This window comes from Sander vitreus, chromosome 2 (assembly GCF_031162955.1).
Source record: "Sander vitreus isolate 19-12246 chromosome 2, sanVit1, whole genome shotgun sequence".
Classification (NCBI taxonomy): Eukaryota; Metazoa; Chordata; class Actinopteri; order Perciformes; family Percidae; genus Sander; species Sander vitreus.
In genome coordinates, this window is record NC_135856.1 from 15,265,376 (window position 1) to 15,287,993 (window position 22,618).

The following is a 22,618-nucleotide window of genomic DNA, read 5'->3' on the forward strand; positions in this document are numbered from 1 at the left end:
ACATGTTTATTGACTATGAGCCTGGTAGGTCTCTCAGATCAGCAGGTACTGGTCAGTTGGTGGTGCCCAGAGTTCTTTCCAAGAGTGATGAAACGGACTTCAGCCATTATGTTGCCAACTGCTGGAATCAGCTTCCACTGGATCTAAGGCAAGCACCAACTATAACCATTTTTAAATCTAAGTTAAAGACCATTCTCTTTGCCAGAGCTTTTAATTAGTCTCATTTGATGGTGTTTTTTAATTAATTAAAGTATGTTATGCCTTTATAAAATGTGTCTGTCTTCTCATGTATCTCAATTGTATATTTTTGTTGTTGTTTCTGCCTGTAAAGCACTTTGAATGACCTCTGTGTATGAGAAAGTGCTCTATAAATACATTTGCCTTGCCTTGCCTTGCCTTAAAGATGGCCATTTAAGTTCATTATACATTATACAGTGATGAGTGAGATAAACACATCCAAGGACAAATCTGCAAAGTCTATTATATACTATGTTAAGTGGAACAAGGTCTGATTAAATGCATTTTGATATACAACATCACAATAGTAAAGAATTGGAAGTATAAGTTGAGAGGCAAGTTTTCTACGAACACTGTCTGGTACCAAAAATAATATTTTTAAGACTAAGACTTTGTTTTGTTGAGCAGTAATTTATGTAAAAGCCTTGTAGGATAATGAAGTCAGACTGAAGAGACGCTTGAATTTGAGGTAGATTAGGTTTGGCTATATATATGACAGTGTCATCGGCATACAGTTGAACACAACAATTGATAGTAAATTATTTATATATATAGAAAAAAGAAGTGGTCCCAATGTTGAGCCCGGGGCACTTCTCTGTCTTGAATCAAAAAATCTGATTTACTTCCCTGCAGGACTACTAATTGTTTTCTATTATGCAAGTATGAATTAAACCACAAAACGATCAACAAAATCAAAAGCTTTAGTTAAATCAATGAAGTTGGCACCTGTGAGTTCACCATTATCTGCAGCACTAAACACATCATTGGTGAATTTAAGTAGGGCAGTAGTTAGTGATTAGTTCTGAAGCCGGATTGAAATTGTGATAGAATAATATGTTGTGTGTTTATCTGCTGTATTAATAATGGTTTTGATTTTTTTCCAGAATTGCTTAGGATTCTTAAAATCACTAGTGAGACATTCTCTATAGTAGTTTGATTTTGCATTACAAGTTTTTGTCTTGCTCAACTTTCTCAACTGACTGTATATTTCCCAATCAGTACCATACCTTATCTGACAGAATGTTGACCATGCTTTGTCCCTCTGCTTAAACAGACTAATAATTCGGGGCTGATCCAAGGGAGATGTTTACCCTTGAGCTTTGTAATTCTCCAGGGAGCATGTTTGTCCACAACATCAATAAAACTCAAATCTGATGTGTTCTTTAAAAAAAAAACTCAGTCAGAGACAAATTTAAGTATATTTTATTGATTTTATTGATGGTCATGATTCATTTTCACCAGGCCTGCGAAGGTACAAGTTGTGGTAGGCTATGCAAACATGCTCATAACACTACAAAGTCACAGCACTCGCTCCCACAAACGCAGTATACAATGAAATATTCATATACAGTATTCAAATACATATAATCCCTCTCATAGATATATTTAGAAAAATATAAAGTCCTGACTTTTCAACTGATGGACAGAAACATTTCACAACAAACACCCATATGCTGTGATGCCCTTATTTGCTGAAAGAAAATAATTACTGTGTAAAGTTTGTCTACTTTTCTTCTTAAAATTGAATTGGATTAGTAAGTAATGCTGTATTATACTTAGGGTTGCAAAGCGGCGAAAATTTTTTGGTAAATTTCCGGAAACTTTCCATGAAAAGTTTAGCTGGGGAATTTCGGAAACATTCCAATTTTGATTTACTATGGTTAGTGGGCTATACAATTAACACACATAGGTTAATAATAGCAATGGGTTATGTATTACCCCCCCCCCAAAAAAAAATAAATAAATAAATAACTCCTGTATTTTAAAAACTAAACGTTGGCAAGTATGTAGTAGCCTATGCTGATTACTGCGTGTGTGCATGTCATTGATGAATATAGGGAGGACATTCAACTGAAGTTGCATTAAATCAGGTTGTTTTAACCAAGATTATGTTGCAAGATGTGTTTTTTTTCAACTACATTTAAGTTCCCTCTTATAGACTAACAGTATTATAACAATAATACTAAATATTAAAAATATCCATTATCCATTAATTCCCGTTAATTCCCATGGAAAGTTTCCAACTTTGAAAATTCCTGGAATTTTGCAACTCTAATTACACTTGGCATGCGAGGACATGCCCAACTCACCATTTAAATGCAAGACCATGTGTGTGTGTGTGTGTGTGTGTGTGTGTGTGTGTGTGTGTGTGTGTGTGTGTGTGTGTGTGTGTGTGTGTGTGTGTGTGTGTGTGTGTGTGTGTGTGTGTGTGTGTTTATGGTGTGACGAGAAACATCCTGCATAGAGGGACACGAAACCTGCAGCTTAGCAAAAGCAACAGTACATCTCCATCGTGTGTGTGTTTGCAGACGGGTTTGACACCACACAGTGTTTAATAAACAAGATGTCTGGGAAACTCTGCGTAACAAAAATACCTCGAGGGATGCTGACGTCAGAAGTCGGGCAGACAACAGGACTGGTGTGTATTTTGAAACGGATCATTTATATATATATATACATACAACAGCTTCAGAGCTATTTGAGCCAAAGTAGAAATAGTTTACTTTGTGGTTTGTTTGACTCCTGTGTGTATTTTTATCCATGTATTAGCTTAAGACTCTCCAGTTCAACTGGAAAAGGAACTTGTTTAATAGTATCTCTTAGTAAACGTATTTACGCAGTTTTTACAGATACTGAAGCCAAGACTGGCTGTGGTTGTAATTGTTTTAATCCTGTTATCATGATCACATCCAGCAGATACAGTTAAATTATCTTGTTATCTCAGGATTTTTAATAGCAGGTTAATTATCTCCTTATCTCAAGCAAATAAAACTGTTGTAAAAGATAGCAAGATATTAACTTGAGATAATAGAATTTTTTCTTCTATATACTGTGTATATACAGTATATGTTAATAAGCAGGAGAGCCTTGGGTTTAACATTTGCATGACAGAATCTAATCAGAAACATGCGGTTCTTTTTAATGATACTTCAATAAAATTGAAGTAATTGGCTTCTTTTGTTTTTGTAAGTTAACCTAATATTCGTCCTGGTTTATGAAATTCACTAAATTTACACAGGGAGCCATGATTGTTTACCAGCATCCAAAGGGGAGTATGGTAGCAACAGTTACGAAACTACTGGTCTAAGGCAAGGCATGATGTGTAATTAATAGCTTCAGGAAGTCATTTTTTAAATTGTGTAAATGTTTGAAGTGAGTAAAAGGCCTTTTTATGAAACATTCTTGTGAATGGCTGACATGGTGTGAAGGGTTTAAGACTATCTGTCCAGTCATAATTGTTTTTGTTCTCAGTGACGCGGTCCTAACGGAGGCAATGGGAAGTAACAGTAGATGAATGACCAAATGAGGAGGAGAGGAGACTCATTACTTCCTCATTAATGCCAGATGCCGATGACAAGGGGGCAGCTAGGAGATACAGGACGTCACTGGAGCAGATGCAAACTGAAGATTGGATCAAATGTCCATCCTAAACAGATTTGCAGTGTATGTTTGGGAATTGACCAGACAGAGACTTGCAGATGGGGACAGCAAGCAGGAGTGCATGCAGTCCAAAGACTCTGATTACTGAAGCGCCGGTGACAATCTAAGGTAAAGAAAGTTAGTATGCAACATGTTTAAGGAGGGGCGGATAACTGAATATGTCTGTATATGAGTTTAGAGAGAAACTGTGAGGCTTCCACCATTCCCCTGGTCAAATATATAGAAAGCATCCATTGTGTTATAGCAAAAGCAGTACAATTCACATGATGCATTTCATGTATTTGGATGCCTGTGGATACAATTTCTTGTGTTAGATGGATCAGAGATCTAAGAGTGGCGCTTCTAAAGCTGACATGTTTTCCATAGATATCCAGAGTGATTTTCTAAAGCCCTTAATGGAGCCTTTAATGCCTCATGTCTCTCTGATGAAGAGGTAAACTAACTGACAGTCCTGTAAATATTAGCATGCCTGTGTGTGAGTGTGTACATGTCTGGTTGCTGATTGTGTCCACCTGCTGATATTTTCCATCTCACTTTCACAATGTTTGTGTGTAATGAAAGTGAAAAAAATGAAAGCACTGTTGCTAGTCCAAGACTTTTAGCAAAGAAAAAACAGCCCTCTTTAACACGTCAACAGACCAACGTGTCAATGAGTTGTAAACAAAGGCAGAAGAGTATGCACACTTGCCCACTGTACACTTATACAAACAACACCTCGGTAAAGTTAAACAAGACATTAAGAGCACGCAATGAATCAATAGAGAGAGAAAGGGGCACAGGTCCCCTAAACACGAGGATATATACTTTAGTAGGACACAAAGATAATCTATTAACAGTCAGCAGCTCCATGGTCCAATAGCCGGGGCTTCAAATACTAACTGCCCCCCTCTTAGAGCTTAAATATCACTTCTTGTCTAGACATTTCTTAATCTCTTTTTCAAATATCATAAGGTCTAGGCCTATTCATATGTGCGGCTTAGGCGGAAGATGCTTCTTTCACTGCAGGTTTACACAGAAATGAACTCTGTAAAGTAATAATCCGCAACATTTTCGTATAGCCTAAATAAACGTCTGTTTCTGCCATTCCCAGCTGACCGTTCACTAAAACACCCTATCCTGAACAGCCACTGCCCAACATAACGTTAGCTTATCTGTAACTACACACAGCAGGCCTGTCGAGCTTTGGATTTTTTCACATGTTAAAGCAATGTGCATGAAGCTGTATTGAGAGCAACATATGGTATTCAAGAGTGCAGTATATAAATAGTGTTTGTCTGCTCTAACCTACGCTGCAAATGTTAGCATGCCTAGCTTCCAGCTAAAACTTCGTACTATAACACAGTATTACAGTATTTTTCTTAACATCTTTCTTTATCATAATGTACCATAATGCTAGAACTACTGTATATAGCTATGCCACAATACAAAAACAATACTACTTCTTTGTTTCCATGTGTTCTAAATGTTTCAAAGTGAAGATGCTGTGTAGGACCTGTAGCTTTAGCCTTTTAGCATAATATGATGTAGCTGTTAAGAAGCCTTCAAGTACATATTTAAACCCTTTTAGAGGGTTTTGTTAAAATGAGTTACTAACAGTAGCTAACATTAATTAGCTAGCTAGTGATAGTTGATCTAATCTGCTAGCTACAGTTGTTATTACTGGTGGCCAGATTGACAGTGTTCAGATGAAAATGAGAAGCCTACCTCTGTCTGAAACCAAGGAACCACTGCTTAAAAAATTATCGAGAATTTTGAGCGGTAAATCTGACTTCATTATCATCGTACACTGCATTGGAAAGCTTGACAGGCCTAGCAACAGTAACCAAGGGGGGCAGTGCTTAGCAAAGGGTAAATTGTCAATCAATGATGTGTTGTATGCTTTTGGCAGCAACAGTAGTTTGGAATAAACCATAGAAGAACTGTATAGTGAGCAATGATAGCTTCCGTGGCTAAAAAACACAGACCAGAGTACCACTGGCTAAAACTTTATTAGAAAAAAAAAACAGTGGTCTGGCTACATTGTTGGTGCAAAAGTGATCTCTGGGAAGTGCCATGTAGAAACACTACAGCAATGAAGGCTTAGCACCCAAAATGTCACAAAAATAAAGGTGCACGGATTACCACATTAATCTTATCCATGTCTGTGAAACCACCCTCACAGAACTTTTGCAATTGAAACTCTTTTACCACCTCTTCTTCCAAATTCTTCACACTGCTGAGCTGGAGACCTGGAGCCAACCCACCTCTGTGTAGGCCCCTGTCACATGCCAGTACACCGCCCCCATCAGTTTGGTCCACACCATCTGCACCTCTGCTGTGAAGAATTCTGGGAAATCTTCAGCCAACACCTCCAGCATCACGCTGCTCAGAATCTGGGAGGAAGAAGGGTGAAAAAGAAACTTGATGAACATGGGGAGAAAAAGAAAGATTTAAAGAGTGTGAATATCATAATGGCAGGTGGAAGGAAGAGAGAGTAATGTAAAGTGAGAGCAGAGCGGTGGAAATAAAGAATCCTATTTGCTCTTACAGAAAAGTGGGCAAGGTAGGTGAGAATTGAAAATGATAACAGTAAAGCATGAAAGCAGTGGGTGGACAGGCAATATAAAGGGAATGAAAATGACAAAGTAGAGAGAAAGGACAACCCAGGTAGGAAGTGAAATGGAGTAAAGTGGAGAGATGGTAAATTTTTAACTGCAGGAACTTTCCCCAGGAACTACGAACCTTTTTAGAAAGTCATCATGTTTCGACCGTAGGGATTAGGGTTTAAATTAAGTTCCGGGGACTTTTTAAGCCAGTCTTGTATAAAGTACTTGAAAGCAATACTTGAGTAAAAGTACAAGTATCTTACCAGAAAATGACTTTGGTAGAAGTTAAAGTCTCCTTTTAGAATATTACTTGAGTAAAAGTCTTAAAGTACCTGATGTTTACTGTACTTAAGTATCAAAAGTAATGTTCTGATATTAAATGTACTTTAGTATTAGAAGTAAAAGTAAAAGTAAAAAAAACTTTTTAATTATGAACTTTATGGCCAAAGGTGTGTAATGTTATCTTCATCACCACTGTCGTCGGGGGAGTCATCGTCTGTTACCATGGCAGCAGAGCCTGCACCAGGTGCTTCCATGACACTATCAATCATTATGCTTCCTCTTCTTCTTTAGTTTTGGCCTATGGTTGGGTTTTTTTGCCGCTTGGCAACAAACAGGCATTAGGTCACCAATTGGAATGGAGCGTGCATTATCATGGCAATTTAGGAGCAATGATTTGCGAAACCTGCTTTTTTCCAGTGTAACAAATTTCTTCAGATTTTATTTTGCAGTAATGAGTAAACATATACATTTTATTTAGGAAATGTAGTGGAGTAAAAGTAAAAGGGGTGGGTGAAAGGAATGGGCTGAAGGAACCTTTCAATTCCTTGAATAGTAGTTCCCGGGACTAAAATCCCTGGGAACTTTGGGTGGACACCCGACTTAGTCATCATGTGACCTAAATATGGAATTTCTGTCATGTGACAAGAGGTGGGGATCGTAACGTCCTCCTATTCGATCACTTGTTATCATGTTACCAAAATTCCAACAAATTAAACCATCTCCACTGAGCAACTCCATGCACTAAGCCCATGGGATGTGATTAAAAGCTATCGAAATGATGGTGCCTTTAAGTTGGACCTTGTATTGTTGACCTTGTATGTACTATTTCCAAGAAATGAATCTTAAAGCTCAATAAATTACATGTTCAGAAGATGGTACAGTCTTTATAGATGTCATATGATGACTAACTGTGACCTATTCATGAGCTATATTCATTTTCTCTGGTTATTTATTAACCAGTTGATTATTTTTTATTTATTATTCAGTCTATAACACCCCAAAATATATTCAATCCTCACATTTGAGGAGCTTCAACCAGCAAAAATGTTTGGTATTTTGTGTGATAAACCACTTGAAATGATTAATTTATCAGAAAGAAAAAAAATTCTTGATAATAATGATGTGTTGTTTCACCCAACACGTTCACCACCATCATGATCACCACAAAAATATTACATAATGACCTAAGAGGTTCACCCTTGTACAAATGAGGTTAAGGGTACAGGGAATACACAGTGGGACTAATTGATTTAATGATTTATTCACAAAGTGATCAATACCATTTTAAAATGCATCGGAAGCCAGTGGACGAATGTTTAAATGGTGGTAATATGTCCTCTTCACAGCTGCATGTATGAACCAACTGCAGACGACATTCAAAAGACTTAAAGAGAGAAAGCATATGCTTCCCCTCTTCAGATGAAGAGGGAATCATATTTAAAAATCATAGTTTCACATTGAAAAGTATGCAACCAACCATATGGTCTAAATTAAACAATGGATTTTTATGAAACTTATTAAAGGAATATGATTTTAAATAGGTGATTACATTTAAATAGGCAAAATAATCCACTGTGGTATTAGATTGGTAATGAGAACATTTCTCTAGGGTGCTAGTTGGATGCTTTGATATTTCAAGGGGCTGCTGAAGCAAGAAAATACTTCTTAACCATAGAGCACCTGACAATTATCTTTCATGACACAGTCTATTTTGTAGGGGTGTGCAAAAAAATCGATTTCACATTCAAAATCGCGATTCAAGCTCTACCGATTCAAAATCGATTCATAGAATTTCAAAAATCGATTCATATATATATATATATATATATTTTTATTTTTTATTTATTTTTATTTTTTTAATTGTATGTCTACTGCAATCACATGATAGATAGATAGATACTTTATTGATCCCCAAGGGGAAATTCAAGGTCCCAGTAGCTTACAGACAACACACACAACATACACACAACATGCAATAAACTAAATAAAAAATCCACATGAATGTACTAAGGGATGTATATATATATATATATATATATATATATATATATATATATATATACATGGCAAAAGTAACTACATTTAAATATTGTGAATCGTTTTTTTTAATCGAGAATCGTTTTTCAATCGAATCGTGAGCCTAAAAATCGATATTGATTCGAATCGCGAAATTTGTTTGATGGACACACCCATCAAGTGGTGAAAACTAGAGAGCAACACGTCTGGTAACAGTGGATCACTGCTTAAAGTTACCTTGAAGTACATGGGTTCCACCTTGTGTTTAATAGCATGGGCCTTTCCCACCAGGGCCAGCACTGACGACACCTTCTCTGGGTCATGGAGGTTCTCCACCACAGTATTGATGGCATTCATGACCCTACGGGCATGGTGCCGAAGTTGGCTGCTTCGCTCCATCTCCTCTGGATCCTCCATGTCTTGGAACTGGCTGAAGTACTGTTTGGCTGATGGGAAGTTGACAAAGAACCTAAGGAGGCGAATACATTTCAGATCACTTTTTATATCCAAACCTCATGTAAAAATCTTGTGCTCTTTACTGAAAATGTGTAGATGTTGTAGAAACAGATGGCCATTGAAATTCCTCATGTTAATAACCAACAATTACCCCATCTCCATCATGCTAAACCCGCCATGTTAAAAGCAACACAAGTGACAGCGTGGAACCAACAAATATTCCTCACTTTGCTTGCTCTAAAATCAAGGTGATGGAGGTGCTGTACAAGAAATGCATGTTAGCATCCAGTTTGTGTCAGTCACCTTCCAGTCTGCTATACTTGAACAGTGCCACACCATGTTATAACTCTGCCAGGCATTTGTTATAAAATGAATAGCAAGACTTGTCATTTGTCACTTCCTTGCCACCAGTGACGTAGGAGGAGAAGAGACTGAACAGCCAGTAACAACAGAAGTGAGGAAAGCCGGTCAATGTTTTTTTGGATAAAACCCAGTATGGCAGCATTATACATATACATACTTTACTTTTAAATTAAAGTTGGGATTTAAAAGTATCGCTCTCATGGACTCATATAGTTGCAATTCACAAATAACAACAAATTCAAGGTGTGAATCAATTGGACCAACAGTCAGTGTTAAAAGAGGGCCTGTGATGATGGTACATAATGATGCAAAGACACAGCCATCTCTTCACCAGTGGCTGTATATATTGTGTGATACTCCCGAAAATGACAGGTAAAAAGAAAAAACATACTTTTTTTTTAACAATTTAAATCTAGTGCCACCATATGGTCAAAACTGTATTTGTCCTGTACTTAGTTAATGACCCAATACCTGCAAAACATATGCAATTCCCATTAGCCTCAGCTGTGTACTTATGTCTGTGTTCATCAATGCTAATTTACAAATGTTAGCATAATAACACACTAAACTGTATTAGCATTTTGCTCCAAAGCATGCTGTGCCTATGTTTAGTCTCACATAGCTGCGAGCATGGCTGTAGACTCTTATTCTTGTTGTGTTTCTCAAAGGGTCTGGTTGATTGAGCAAGGAATGTGAACTGTAGCTACAGTATATGTTAGTGACAGTTGGATGCTGATACCTGAACTAAGGCCACCAAACAAAACACTCCTCCTTCTAATGATGCCATCATGCCACAAATCTACCATAATTCAAATTATGGTTAAGGTTTCTTATTTTCTTTATTGTTTTGTTTGCTTTTTTTCTTCTCTGATTTGTCATAAAGAAAGGCTGAGGAAAATGAGAGGAGGAATTAGAAATGAGTGCTCCTGCTGTGTATAATTTTCTGGTTCTGCATTGTAGTTTTGAAGGAATTTTACACAGAATCTAACAAGAAAGACCATTTCTACAATCCTGAATACAGATTGGAGAGGGAGTGAAGCATAAAGACCCCAAGCACATTACACAAGCTAGAAAGACATATTCACTTAACATTGTTGTTACTATTAATTCTTGAATTGGTACTGGAAATAAACTCAACATGACATCTATTCAGCTTAACTGTGACAAATCCTAACAGAATCCCATAATAAAGCCAGTGGAAATATATAATTACAAGAACCATGCATGCATCGCAAGATTTGACCAAAGTGGGGACTCATGCTTGAAAAATAAGAATTTACCCAAGAAACGAATGGCCTGAGGCTGTGATGTCACTCTCTTTCCAGTTTTATAACACTCATTATCAAAACATGACCCTCAGTCTGCAGACAATATCCCAAGGCCTTTAAATTGCACAGATACCATAACTTCTAATCAATCTCTTGTGAGTTCCTTCATTATTAAGTAGGTTTTTGACTAAAACGTGATTTACACACACACACACACACAGACACACACAGACACACACACACAGACACACACAATTTATCATGTCTGTAAGTGTGCAATCCACCTCTGCACCATCAGTGTGACAGTAGTGCCTTGCAGAATATTTTACAGTGCTGTGTAGCTGATGAGGCCCTGATAGTTAAGATTGAGTGTAATTGGATGCAGGTGTGCTGAGGAGCGGTGTTTAATTTTAATTTTCGAGCATGTCTGGTGCTGTTTATGCCAGTGGATTAACCTGAAAGACACCGACTGAAGGCATAGTATTAAGCAGATAAAAAATTTTTTTGCGAATGTTGACTTTAGCCTATCCGTGTTGCCAGATCTTGCGAGAGTTTGTTACTGGGACAGAAACAGGTCTCATACAAAGTAAGCTTTTTCCTGATTTGTCCGTCTGGAAATTGCCATTCTAGTGTCAGAATGTTCGGGAGATATGTGGCTTGTGAAAAATGAGTCCAATATTTACTTTGGTGACAATGGGACGATATAATCGGCCATATTCTGTTTTCACGTTCATTTTCCCGTAAGAATCAATACACTCAGGACCTGCCGCTAGTCTCCTAAAGAGGTGAGGCATTGGCAAAACCCACGTGACACAGATATAATAAAATAATGTTGACCATATCACTGTTTTAGTTAAGCGTGTTAGCATGCTAATTTGCTAATTAGCTAATAAACAAAACACATAGTACAGCTGAGGCTGATGGGAATGCCATTAGTTTTTGCAGGTCATAAACCACCAAAGTATTGGACAAAGTGAAATTTAGAACTGATGATGGTGCTAGATGAAAAGTCAGAGGATCATCAAAGTCATTAGGATTCATTCATTCAATTGTCGGGACAAAAGTGGTGAACTAACCAAACAACAGACTGACATTGCCATATAGAGCCACGCTACTGTGGCTGAAAGTGAACGCTACAATAGTTTGGTTATGAAAAAGTGGTAAAGCTAACCTATCCTAACATCCTCTCACAAACCTGGGAAACAGTTTCAGCTGTTGCTTCACCTCAGAGCTTTTCAAAATTCATTAAAAACTTGTGATGTGAGAGAAAATGACACTAATCTCTGATGTGTCTGGATTGCGTTTGAGGTCTGCCCAGTAAGCACAACGAGAGTTTTTTTAAGGTGTAGTAGATGTAGTAAATTCCATTCTTAAACCACCCTAGTAGATGTAAGAGGAGAGATAAACACAGAACATGTAAATTGTCTGCTGGGATTCTTGTTACAAAGATTTGTTTTGATTCAGGGGTTTGACAGTTTTCATCACAGCCGACTGTGTGGTCACAGCAGCTCAGTAAGAGGGAGGAAAGAAAGTATGCCAAAGCAATAAGTTTCCACAAGCTTAGCTAAAGGTGTATGTGAGAAATTTGGCAGATACTGTCAATTTTTACAGACATTTAAAGTAAAAAAAACTGATTTTCAGCCTGAGCTTTACACCATGTGTTGAGGCAATAATTCTTTTATGTTACCATGTTTATAGATTTTTTTGTTTAATGACACAATAATTAAGCATTAAGCATGTATGCACGCAAGCACGCACGCATGCACGCAGGCGCACACACACACACACACACACACACACACACACACACACACACACACACACACACACACACACTTCTGCTCTCTGACCCACTTTAAATCTTGTCAGTGCTCCAGCTGACTATAATTGCTTGTACAGTTACTTCCCAGTTGGAGATTGTCCCTCGGCAGCCCTGCTACACTACATCCCACAGATCCTATGTCATGCTAGACCTACAAAGGCTTGGAATGCCTGTAGCACTGCTAGCTTGGCTCTACCAGCTGTCACGATATACACACACTCTTTTCCTTGGTGACAGGAATAATACATACTGTCTAGTAGCTCTTGTTATGCTCAGACAAAGTTAACTGCAGCACTTTAAGAAAACAGTGCTGCTCTGATGTTTTCTTTGAAGAAAAAAAGAGTTATTTTTTCTGTGCCTGTCTTCTTATTTTGGAATGATAACTGTTTAATCCCTTGTAGCTAAGGCATGGTTTTACAGTACAGTACATTCAAATAATATATGCAACAGGCACAGGAAACCTTTTTCTGATCTGGTGTTTCAGCATCTAAAAGTCCCTATCATTTTTTAAAGTGGATCCCATTACCCTCAGAATTTAAGATTTGAAAAGTTTACCAATATTCTAGAAAGTATGTTCTCTTAAAAGAACCCAATACAAAGGATTGCACTGACTTATTTGGGGTTTGGTTCCTGGAAGATTGTGTACATAGTGATTTACGTCCAGTGCCACTATTCAGTGCCAACACGGTAAGTATTGTACCCTTTATGTAGCGAGGCAGAACATGAGAGCGTGGAGGTTGGAGTGATGGAGTTATGGATGGGTGTGTAGAACATCAGAGTTTCATGCAGGAGACCAGAGACCTAAACACCATCTTCCAATGTAGATCAATTTACTTAAAGATAGAATAATATTAGCTAGTTCGATATTAGCTTATTACAGTTACATCTGTATCTGTGTATATGTCAGCCTGTAAGTGACATATACAAGTGACTATAAGTGACAAATTTCAGTAAAAAAAATTAATGCCAAACTAGGTTTAAGCTAATTTTGAAACAATTTCACTATTACAGTTTGTCCACCATAGAGCACAGAAAAGTAGATTTTTGTAATAAAAAGGATTGTTTGTGTTATGTTTATTTTTATATATGCATTTAAAAAAACAAAAACATAACACAAACAATTCTCATATGATTCCTTGATGTATTATTTCAAAATATTGTATATTTTATATATATATATATATATATATAATTATCAGATTTTTTAAACTCCAAAACATCAACACGGACCTCAAAAATCTATAAATTATAGTAATTATAAGTATAAATGTAAGTGGTACAATAGTTTTTAATAATGGTAACCACAATCTTTACCTTAAGTGCTAAGCAGACCTTAACCATACTAAACTATATTTTTCATACGAGGCCATCTCGTTATTTATTATCATTTATATAATATCCAAAACCAAAATCTAAATTTGTATTGCTGACATTAAATATAACACTGCAAAAACTCCAGGTATGTGGCTTACTACACTTAAGTGTAGAGAGTTGTCATTATATGTACATGCATTGTTTTTGTTTAAGTTTGTGTTTAACCTTTAACCCCTATACGGGCCTGGCAGGCATAATTCACCAATTCAAGTTGCAAGTTCTCATTTCATTTTCTTACTTTATCGACAATGCTAATCACCACATGTACTGTTAGTATGCAGTATTAAGATGATGTGTGGTAAAACATCAGCATATGGATAAATCACATGCTAAGCACCTATTCATTGCTTGGTGTGTAATATACTTTCTTACATATACATAATAGGAAAAATATAGGGGAAAACAGTGACTACCTGATCCTTAATATGTTGTGTGTGTAACTGTAATACTACATGTCTCTAGAGGCACGGTGGGAGACATTTTGTCCCTGTGTGAGAGGAGTGCTGGTGTTTAGTACTTTGGAGAGCTCTGAACATTCTTGCACCTGTCTCTGCATTTAAATGAAGTCATCAAAGCCAACGCAGCACCATTAGTGGGGCTTGTTAATCACATTTTGATTACAGTGGAAGAGTTTTTCTACTTCTTTGTACCATGAACCACCTTGAGCTAGTCAAGGACGTCTTTTTCACAAGGCAAACTCCATGACTCCATACTGCCGGCTTAATTATTGACGAAAATAAAAACAACCTATATATTCCTGATTTTAGTAGACCTGAAATGTCTCAACAACTGTTGGATAGATTGTACAGACATTCTTGTTCCCCAGACAATAAATCCTAATGACTTTGGTGATCCCCTTACTTTTCCTCCAGCGCCACCAGCAGGTTGACATGTTTTGGTTTTGAGTGACACATCTTGTGGAGCTACTTGATTCCCCTAAATGTGGTATAGACATTTAGGATCCCCAGAGGATGATCTGACCTGTAATAATAACTCAGACTATAGCACCAACAGGTTACAATTTCAATTTTTTCAAATACCTGCAAATTAATGCCATTTCCATCAGCCTCAACTGTAATTGTAGTGCTAATTAGCTAATCTTAGCATGCTCACAAGTAACATTGTTAGCATTTAGCTCAAAGTGTGTACAGCCTGACAGCATGCCTGTAGACTTTTATTCTTGTTTTCTTCCTTTCTCGATTTGTTATATCGATAGGTTGTGCTTTCTTACATTAAAAAAAGAAGCTTCCTGCTTAACAGGGCTTTCATACAAAGCACATTGTTTGCGCAAAGTTGGCCGTTTGTTTGTGTGTTTTTTTTAAAAAATGCCCAAAAAAAGAATCTTAAAAAAAAGAAGAAAAAAATTACATCATGAAGAGGGAAGCCAGAAGAAGTGGGCCTTTCATTGTCCATTTTAAATCTAAAGTCTAAATAAACTACTTGATATGATAGCAGCTAACTATGATGCTACATTGGAATTAATGTGGAATATGTTAACAATTACAATATTGATTTTCTAACCTGGTATCTCCATCGACTCAGATATTTCCATTCGTGCTTGAGATTTTTTAAAGTCCTGGTAACATCACAAAGTAGGGAATTCAGAAACACACAATTTATTTCATCTCCATTTTTTTTCCTCATTGAAATGTGCATCATCACTTTTGCAGCACATTTAATTTGGTTGAACTCTGAAACCAGAGCAGTGTGCCCATCACTTTGGTACGTGCAGCTGCTCTCTCTATTGGAAATAATGGTCTTCCACGTACTTATGTGTGAAAGCCCTATAATGCCGCATTTCAATTGCATTGCTCAACTCATCTCGACTTGCTCTATTTTGGTTTTCCATTGACAAATTGTCGATAGTACCTTGGTACTTTTTTTGCTACCACCTCGTTTTGGGATTCCAAGCGAGCTGAGCCGAGTACACCAATCCTATTTGTGTGTCTTGCGCCAATGATCTGTTATAAATACAGTATTAAATACTTCAAATTATTTAAGTGAGATTGTCTCAAAACTCTGTTTCACTGTGACAATTATCTTCTGCTTGGTGAAAATATGCTTGAATCCTACCATCAGTACTGTCAGTACAACAGTACTATTTAAGTCAAAGTATGCAGTATGTAAGTATAAGTATGCAGGGTTTGATTGTATTCACAAAGATGCCATATGCACTGTTCTGCTGACGCCTGGGGTGCTCTCACTCTTTGGTGCAATTGCATTTGTACGCATTGGTGAGATCAACTGAGGCTATTGTCACTGTCTATTCCCTTGATGCATCCAGGCACATGGATTGACATGAAAATGCAAATCTGTGATCACATGTGGGACATTGTGTACTGATCTCAAAAAGAAGAGCTCCATGGTTCAAGACTTTGACCGAGAGTCAGCCTCAGGTTATGTTAGGTAGCTGACGAACCGCCAGCCAACTGTTGATAATCACACTGCTTATGCATCACAGAGATAAAATAATGAAAATATAAAGTGCTGAAACAATTAGTTGACTCGATTAGTAGATAAACAGAGAGTTATGCCAAACACTCACTAATACTTGAAGCAATAAGATTACAGCTTTTCTGTCGTGTGTTATAACTGAATACATTTGGGTTTTGGACTGCTGGTCAGACAAAAGCAATCCAAAGGCGTTACCTTGGACTTTGACGTTGATTCTTTGTTTGATTATTTGGATGTATATTCAAAATACCAACATACAAACAGTTGGCAATGAGGAATTTCTTAAAGGAATATTGACACTTACTTTTAATGCCTTCTTGTCGAGAGCTTGATGAGAAGATTGATACCACTCTCATGTCTGAGAGTGGTATCAATCTTGTCGTCTTACTCTTCTTTTTTTTAAATATCTGGTGATTATTAATAAATTCTTGAAAATGCAGGCCAAAGCTGATGCCTGGTATTTGTAAATGATGCTAAGTTTGATTCAATCCATAATGAAAATAATCGTTTGTTGCAGCTCTAGTTGCATATTCTCTCACTTTCTGTCTTGCACACTGTCAACTTATTGTGTGTTGTGTTGCTCTTTGACTACAAGAAGTTCTAAAAGTTGTCAACATGTATCTATACCAGAGTCAGCAAAACACATTTCTGGTATGTAATGTGTTTGGTAGCTTTGACATAATTGAATTTGTTGGTCATCACCACCAACTGAGATTTGACAGTAGGAAGAAAGCCATCTCTTCATAAAGGGAGGAGAAAATATTGCAAATTAGGGAAAGAAAAGTATTTAAGAAATGTAAAAGGAGTGACAGAAGAGAAGACAAATAGTGTGGCATGGAGGAAGACATTTAAGTGCCAAAGCTTGTTGCTGTCATCCACAGATAAGAGCACAACACACACACACACACACACACACACACACACACACATATAAAGAAAAGATGCTCTCTGCCCCTTTTCACTCTCTCCCTCAGGGATTCTCGTCACCCCAAACCGTAAATCAGTTTGTCTCACTCACATCAGTCTCCTTGGCTACGACTCGCTGTCCATTCTAACAAGCCCTTCAGGGCTTTCTTAGTGTAACACTGACACAGTTTAGCTAGGGACATTCAAACGAATCAGGTCTTTCTTCTTTGATATATAAAAAAAAGACATGAAAAGAAGCAGGAAAAACACAGTCAAGCCGTGTTACATCGAGTTGGTCTTCAACACTCTACAGTGAAGCTTCACAGAGAATTACTGCCTGTTGAAGGTTAGGCACTTGGAAAGAAAATTTTTGATTTTATATTTATGGATATGTTTTGACAACTTAAGAAGACAGTAGCGCTGATTTAGCAAGAGCTGTGAGTAATATGAGAACAAGGTTACAAGCTTACAGTATATCCAAAGATAAAAATGTATGAGGCATAAACTATCTTCTATGCATGAATTTGAGATAAATGTAAATGAACGGAGCATAAATTCAACATCTCATACATTTTCGAAGACATAGGGTGTCTTGTGATACTGAGAAGTGGACTATGGAGTATTTCTTCAGCAACACTTTTCACAGCTTGGTTATTGGTGAGAGGTTGAGAGAATAAGTGCATGGTGTGTGTGTGTGTGTGTGTGTGTGTGTGTGTGTGTGTGTGTGTGTGTGTGTGTGTGTGTGTGTGTGTGTGTGTGTGTGTGTGTGTATGTGTGTGTGTCAATACATGTCAACGTCAACACATGGTGTAAAGTTCAGGCTGAAAATCTGTGTTTCACTGCCCTCTTTGTTTTAAAGTCTGTTGCACACAGGCGTTTGCCCAGCGTTTGCCCTAATTGTACATGCATTGAGAAGCTACTGTACCAAATAATTAAGAAACTCAGCAAACCAACACCCACCAAAACACCAGCACAGTAACCTTTAGTATACTGTGCACTGCGGATTTCACGTCAGAGTTCAGCAGTTTCCCTTTACACAAAAAAAAATAATAATAATATAATTATAATAAATATAATTGTGCAACACAATGTCACCTGTTACAACCTCTACAAAAAGATTAAAGAAAACTGGGACAAAAATTCAATTCAATTTGAATTTTGATATGATCCTACACGTTCCTACTATTATCGCTAATATACGTTTGAGGCACTATTCAGATGTGCCTATTTTGTTTTTCAAACCATTTGTTTGCTACTGGTCACTTTTCACCACATTTGTGCCCTCTGTATTTCTTGGATAGGCCTACTCACCAGCAACAATAAAAAAGGGAGGCTTTCGAGAAATACCTCATACATAGTCTCACATTGACAGACCTACCTCGAAAGCGCTGTGTCAGCGAATGAGTATGGTCTGGCTACATCGCCTATCTATTCGGGGATAGGAGAAAAAAACGCTCTTACTTGTTCGTATTTCTTTAAACTAATTAACAGCCTTCCTGGGCGGCGCTAAGCCCAGATAGCAGAGATAGCAAGAGAGGAGGAACATCCGGCTTTCGAGAGACTCGTTCGGATGTCAGGCTGTATCCCAGCAATGTACTTACATCTGTTGAGTCAGACTACCTTATGCAAGGTCATTCTCATTTACATCAGCAGTGATGTCTAGCACTTTTCATAACCAATCATGAGCCTTTAATGTTGTAAATGTTTTGTAAAGCAAAAAGCTCCGGAAATGTTTCTCATCATACAATAAGAAATGACTTTGAAATTGTAAAGATGTGTTTTATTTTCTAAAGTAATCTTTTTTGACATGACATTTCAGGAGAATCTGGTGTGTCTCTTCCTTTGCCTTTATGTGTCCTTTAAGTGTTTGATGTAAATACAAACAGAACGCCAAGGACAGAAGACAAATTAAGAGAGAGAGAGCCCATTACTTTACTTCCCAACTACTTATTATTAAGTGTGAAATGATGGTTAATTGATCACAGAGAATTAATAGAAGGTTTCAGGATTCACTGTGAGAATGAATCCAAACAGAGAAACATAGAACGCTCAAGCACACAGCCTTAAACTTAAGCATCTTAAACTGTAGTAGTTTACACACATTATTGAGACAAATCTTGGAGTTTTTCACAGTGACTGAATAAAATCCTCGGCTTTCACTTCTTGGCGAAACTCACCTTATGAGCACAGACACCCCCACGTCCTCGCAGTTCTTGTAGACGTGCCCCCACGTGTCCTGGATGATCTCCCTCTCGGTGTCGGACAGCGGCTCGGCACGCTCCGGACGATCCTCCTCTCCTCTCTGCACTCCCAGCAGCTGCGGAGCTAGAGGTGGGGAGGGCGGCGGCGGAGACTCCCTACGAGACATCCTCCTGCGGCGCAGCAGCCCGGAGGCTCCCAGCAGCACCCGGGGGAGGTAGGGAGCAAGGGAGGGGGGGAGGGAGATGGAGAGCTGAGACCCCACGGCGGGAGCTGGGAGAAGAGAGTCGGGATGAGAAGAGGAGGAATGGGAGGGGGGGAAGGGGGGGAGGGGGAGAAGGAGAAGAGGTGGCAAGTGGCGCTCACAACCAAAAAAAGAAAAGGGAAAATAGATCTCCCAATCCCCCCACTGCCACCCACCAAGCTCTCACACTCCAAACTCTCCCTCGCTTGTCCTCCTTCCAACTGAAAACTTATTTCTCTCACTGGTTTGCTCTCTCCCCTTTTCTTTTCTCCTCACTTTTTCCACTTCTCCTCTCCCCACCTCTCTCTCTCTCTCTTTCTCCCTCTCTCCCACAGTGAGGGAGATGCTTGTCAGTGATGCTGCTGTTCTCCCGTCACTACTCTCCCTCTCTCTGATCCTCTCGCTCTGGTGGAGGAGATGAGGTGTTCGGAGTGTGGTGTGTGTGTTGTGAGGACCTGATGGAATGAGAGCAGAGTGGGGAGGAAAACAGAGAGAGAGAGAGAGAGAGAGAGGCGTGGAGAAATCGAGAGATAAAGAGGGGGAGACAGAGAGAGAGAGCATCAAGGGTCTCTGACAACACCTCCCCAACGCACACAACTACATTGTCTCTGCACGTCTGACACACATCCAGTGAGTAAGAATGTGTTTGTCTATTTCTCTGTCTGTTTAAGAGACACATATCAACATCAAAATAGATATATAAAGCACTTATAATAACATTCCCTCTGCATGTGTCCAAAAAACGTTTTAAGAATTTGACGTAAATATTTTTAATAATGTATAGATGACAATAATTTCTTCACGATCAAAGAGTCACAGAATCTAAATGTCTTGGAAATCTGGCTTGATAAGAAATGTAAATTTATTGTAGCAAACCTTGTTGGCAGAAACTGTAACAGATGCTTGGCCTATTGTCGGAAACAGAAGCAGCTTCCCTCTGACTTGTAAAAATAAGATTGTTGCACCAGTTTTCCTTTTAGTTCTGGATTATGTCAAATATCGACATGCTGCTGCCTCCGCTCTGAAGCCCCTAGATTTCATTTACCACTCTGCCTTCAGGTTCAATACTGGTGATAACAACACTCACCACTGCTTTCTATCTCATCTTTGGTGCTCTGGCATTCCATATTATTCCAGTGACTGGTTTAATGCTCCAGGAGCCCTGAACCAGAACTGGAGACCAGACTGCCGCTGCCAGCGGTCTCATGGAATAAAATAAAAATCCAATCACTTCTCTGTAACATCAATAACATACTCAATCTCTACCTGCCTGTGATTGATTTGACTGAGCCTGCACCTTGTTTTTTTTGCCAGTTTTCTGTTTTTTTTTACTTTGTCTGTTCTTTCTATTTTGTTTCTGTTGTTCTATTAAACTGTTGTTGACATAAAAGCTCAGCCAACCTACCCTGTATACATAAAGGTTACATAAATAAATAAAAATAAAACATCAATGTTTTGAAAAAACTATTTCAGGCTTTATGACCCTGCTAGATTATGAAAAACGTCCTTCTTTGTTTAGCTAAAACAGAAACAGTGTAGGACTAGCAGCTCAGATCATTGCCTGCAGACCATTACCACAGACAGATGACTAATAACCAGTGGACAGACATGAAACTGTCTTTAATGACGTATAATATGTGTAATGTATAAAATGACCACACATGGAGCTTCTGACGTGACAGTATTTGTATAATCAAACTGCAGGGACATATTAAGAACATTACAAAAGATGGATACCCAAAATACTGTACATACAGATCTTTTTTAATCTTCACTTATATAACTGCTTCATATTATAATTTCCATTGCTTTTTTATTATTTTTCTCTATCCACTATATTCCATTATATGCCATGGAAACATATATCTGTTTACATGACGTGCCAAAAAAATGCACATTTAAATTTGGAAGAGGGGAATTATAGCTACTTCTGCTGAAGAGGTGCACCTGCAATGGTCAGGGCACAGGCTGAGAAATAAAGATGTGTGTGAGCAGGTTCTGCTTCTCCACAAACTCTCTCTGGACATTGCAGCGGACAGTTTGTCGGGTAAAGAGGAAACTAACCGGGGGTAAGAGAGGAAATAGATCAGAATTGCATTACTGTCAATGCACTGGCTGCTACATAATCACAATATTTCATTGCTTTTTTAATCACTCCCGTTTTACTCAATACCCGTTGTTGATAACATATTCAAAACGAAATTTCTTCAAAAGCTCTAATTAACCAGTACTTTTGAATCTGATGTTGTACCCAGGATTTTAGAAATACTGAAGTCATGAGTCCAATTAATCACTGCTAACACCCAATGTTCTCAAGACAGCGAAAGTCAAGTCTCTGTTAAAATGATGTGGCTTTTTCATTTTTTTTTAAATTAATTTAATTAACTGTTCAATTATATTTCTCTTACTTGGATCTCCTCACATGATACAATCTCAATCCTATAGGGTTGCAAAATTCCAGAAATAAGGTGGAAACTTTCCATTGGAATTTGTGGGAATTAACTGGAAATAAAGGGGTTATTTGCTCAGGCTGTATTTACCATGTCATGTGCGGATAGAAAGAAAGCTTTTACCAAATCATAAGAAGATATAATCCATTCATTTGCCAAAAAAACTCAATTAACTTGTCAAATACATACAATTTGAAATGTGCCATGTGGTGAGTTAGCTACATGTAGCTAACAAGTGAACTAATGGGGAAAGGTACTTTGACATTTTGAGCCAACATTGTAGGCTGTGTGCAAACTTAAGGGTTTAAAGTGAACAACTAATTTATCAAATAAATGATTTACAATAAAAAGAATGAATGGAAATAGATTCGTTAAAAACTCTTCAAATAGCAGGCTCAATCAAGCTACATCCCACATGACATTAACCCTTCACAACTCAATCCTGTCAGGAATATAACAGTCTGGAAAAACACTGGAATCAGTAAAACAATAACCATAAAGTATAATGTAATGTAATGTAA

At 37.9% G+C, this 22,618-nt stretch overlaps 1 protein-coding gene across 1 annotated transcript; it reads right to left on the reverse strand.

Annotated features, from left to right (window-relative positions):
* Nucleotides 1-5,650: 5,650 nt before the first annotated feature.
* Nucleotides 5,651-19,967, reverse strand: cygb2 (cytoglobin 2). Its single transcript, XM_078279741.1, has 3 exons — nt 19,382-19,967; nt 8,799-9,030; nt 5,651-6,050 (listed from the first exon to the last, which is right to left on the reverse strand). Exons 1-3 carry the CDS (start codon nt 19,570-19,572, stop codon nt 5,886-5,888), a joined length of 588 nt encoding a protein of 195 aa, XP_078135867.1. The 5' UTR covers nt 19,573-19,967; the 3' UTR covers nt 5,651-5,885.
* Nucleotides 19,968-22,618: the final 2,651 nt, after the last annotated feature.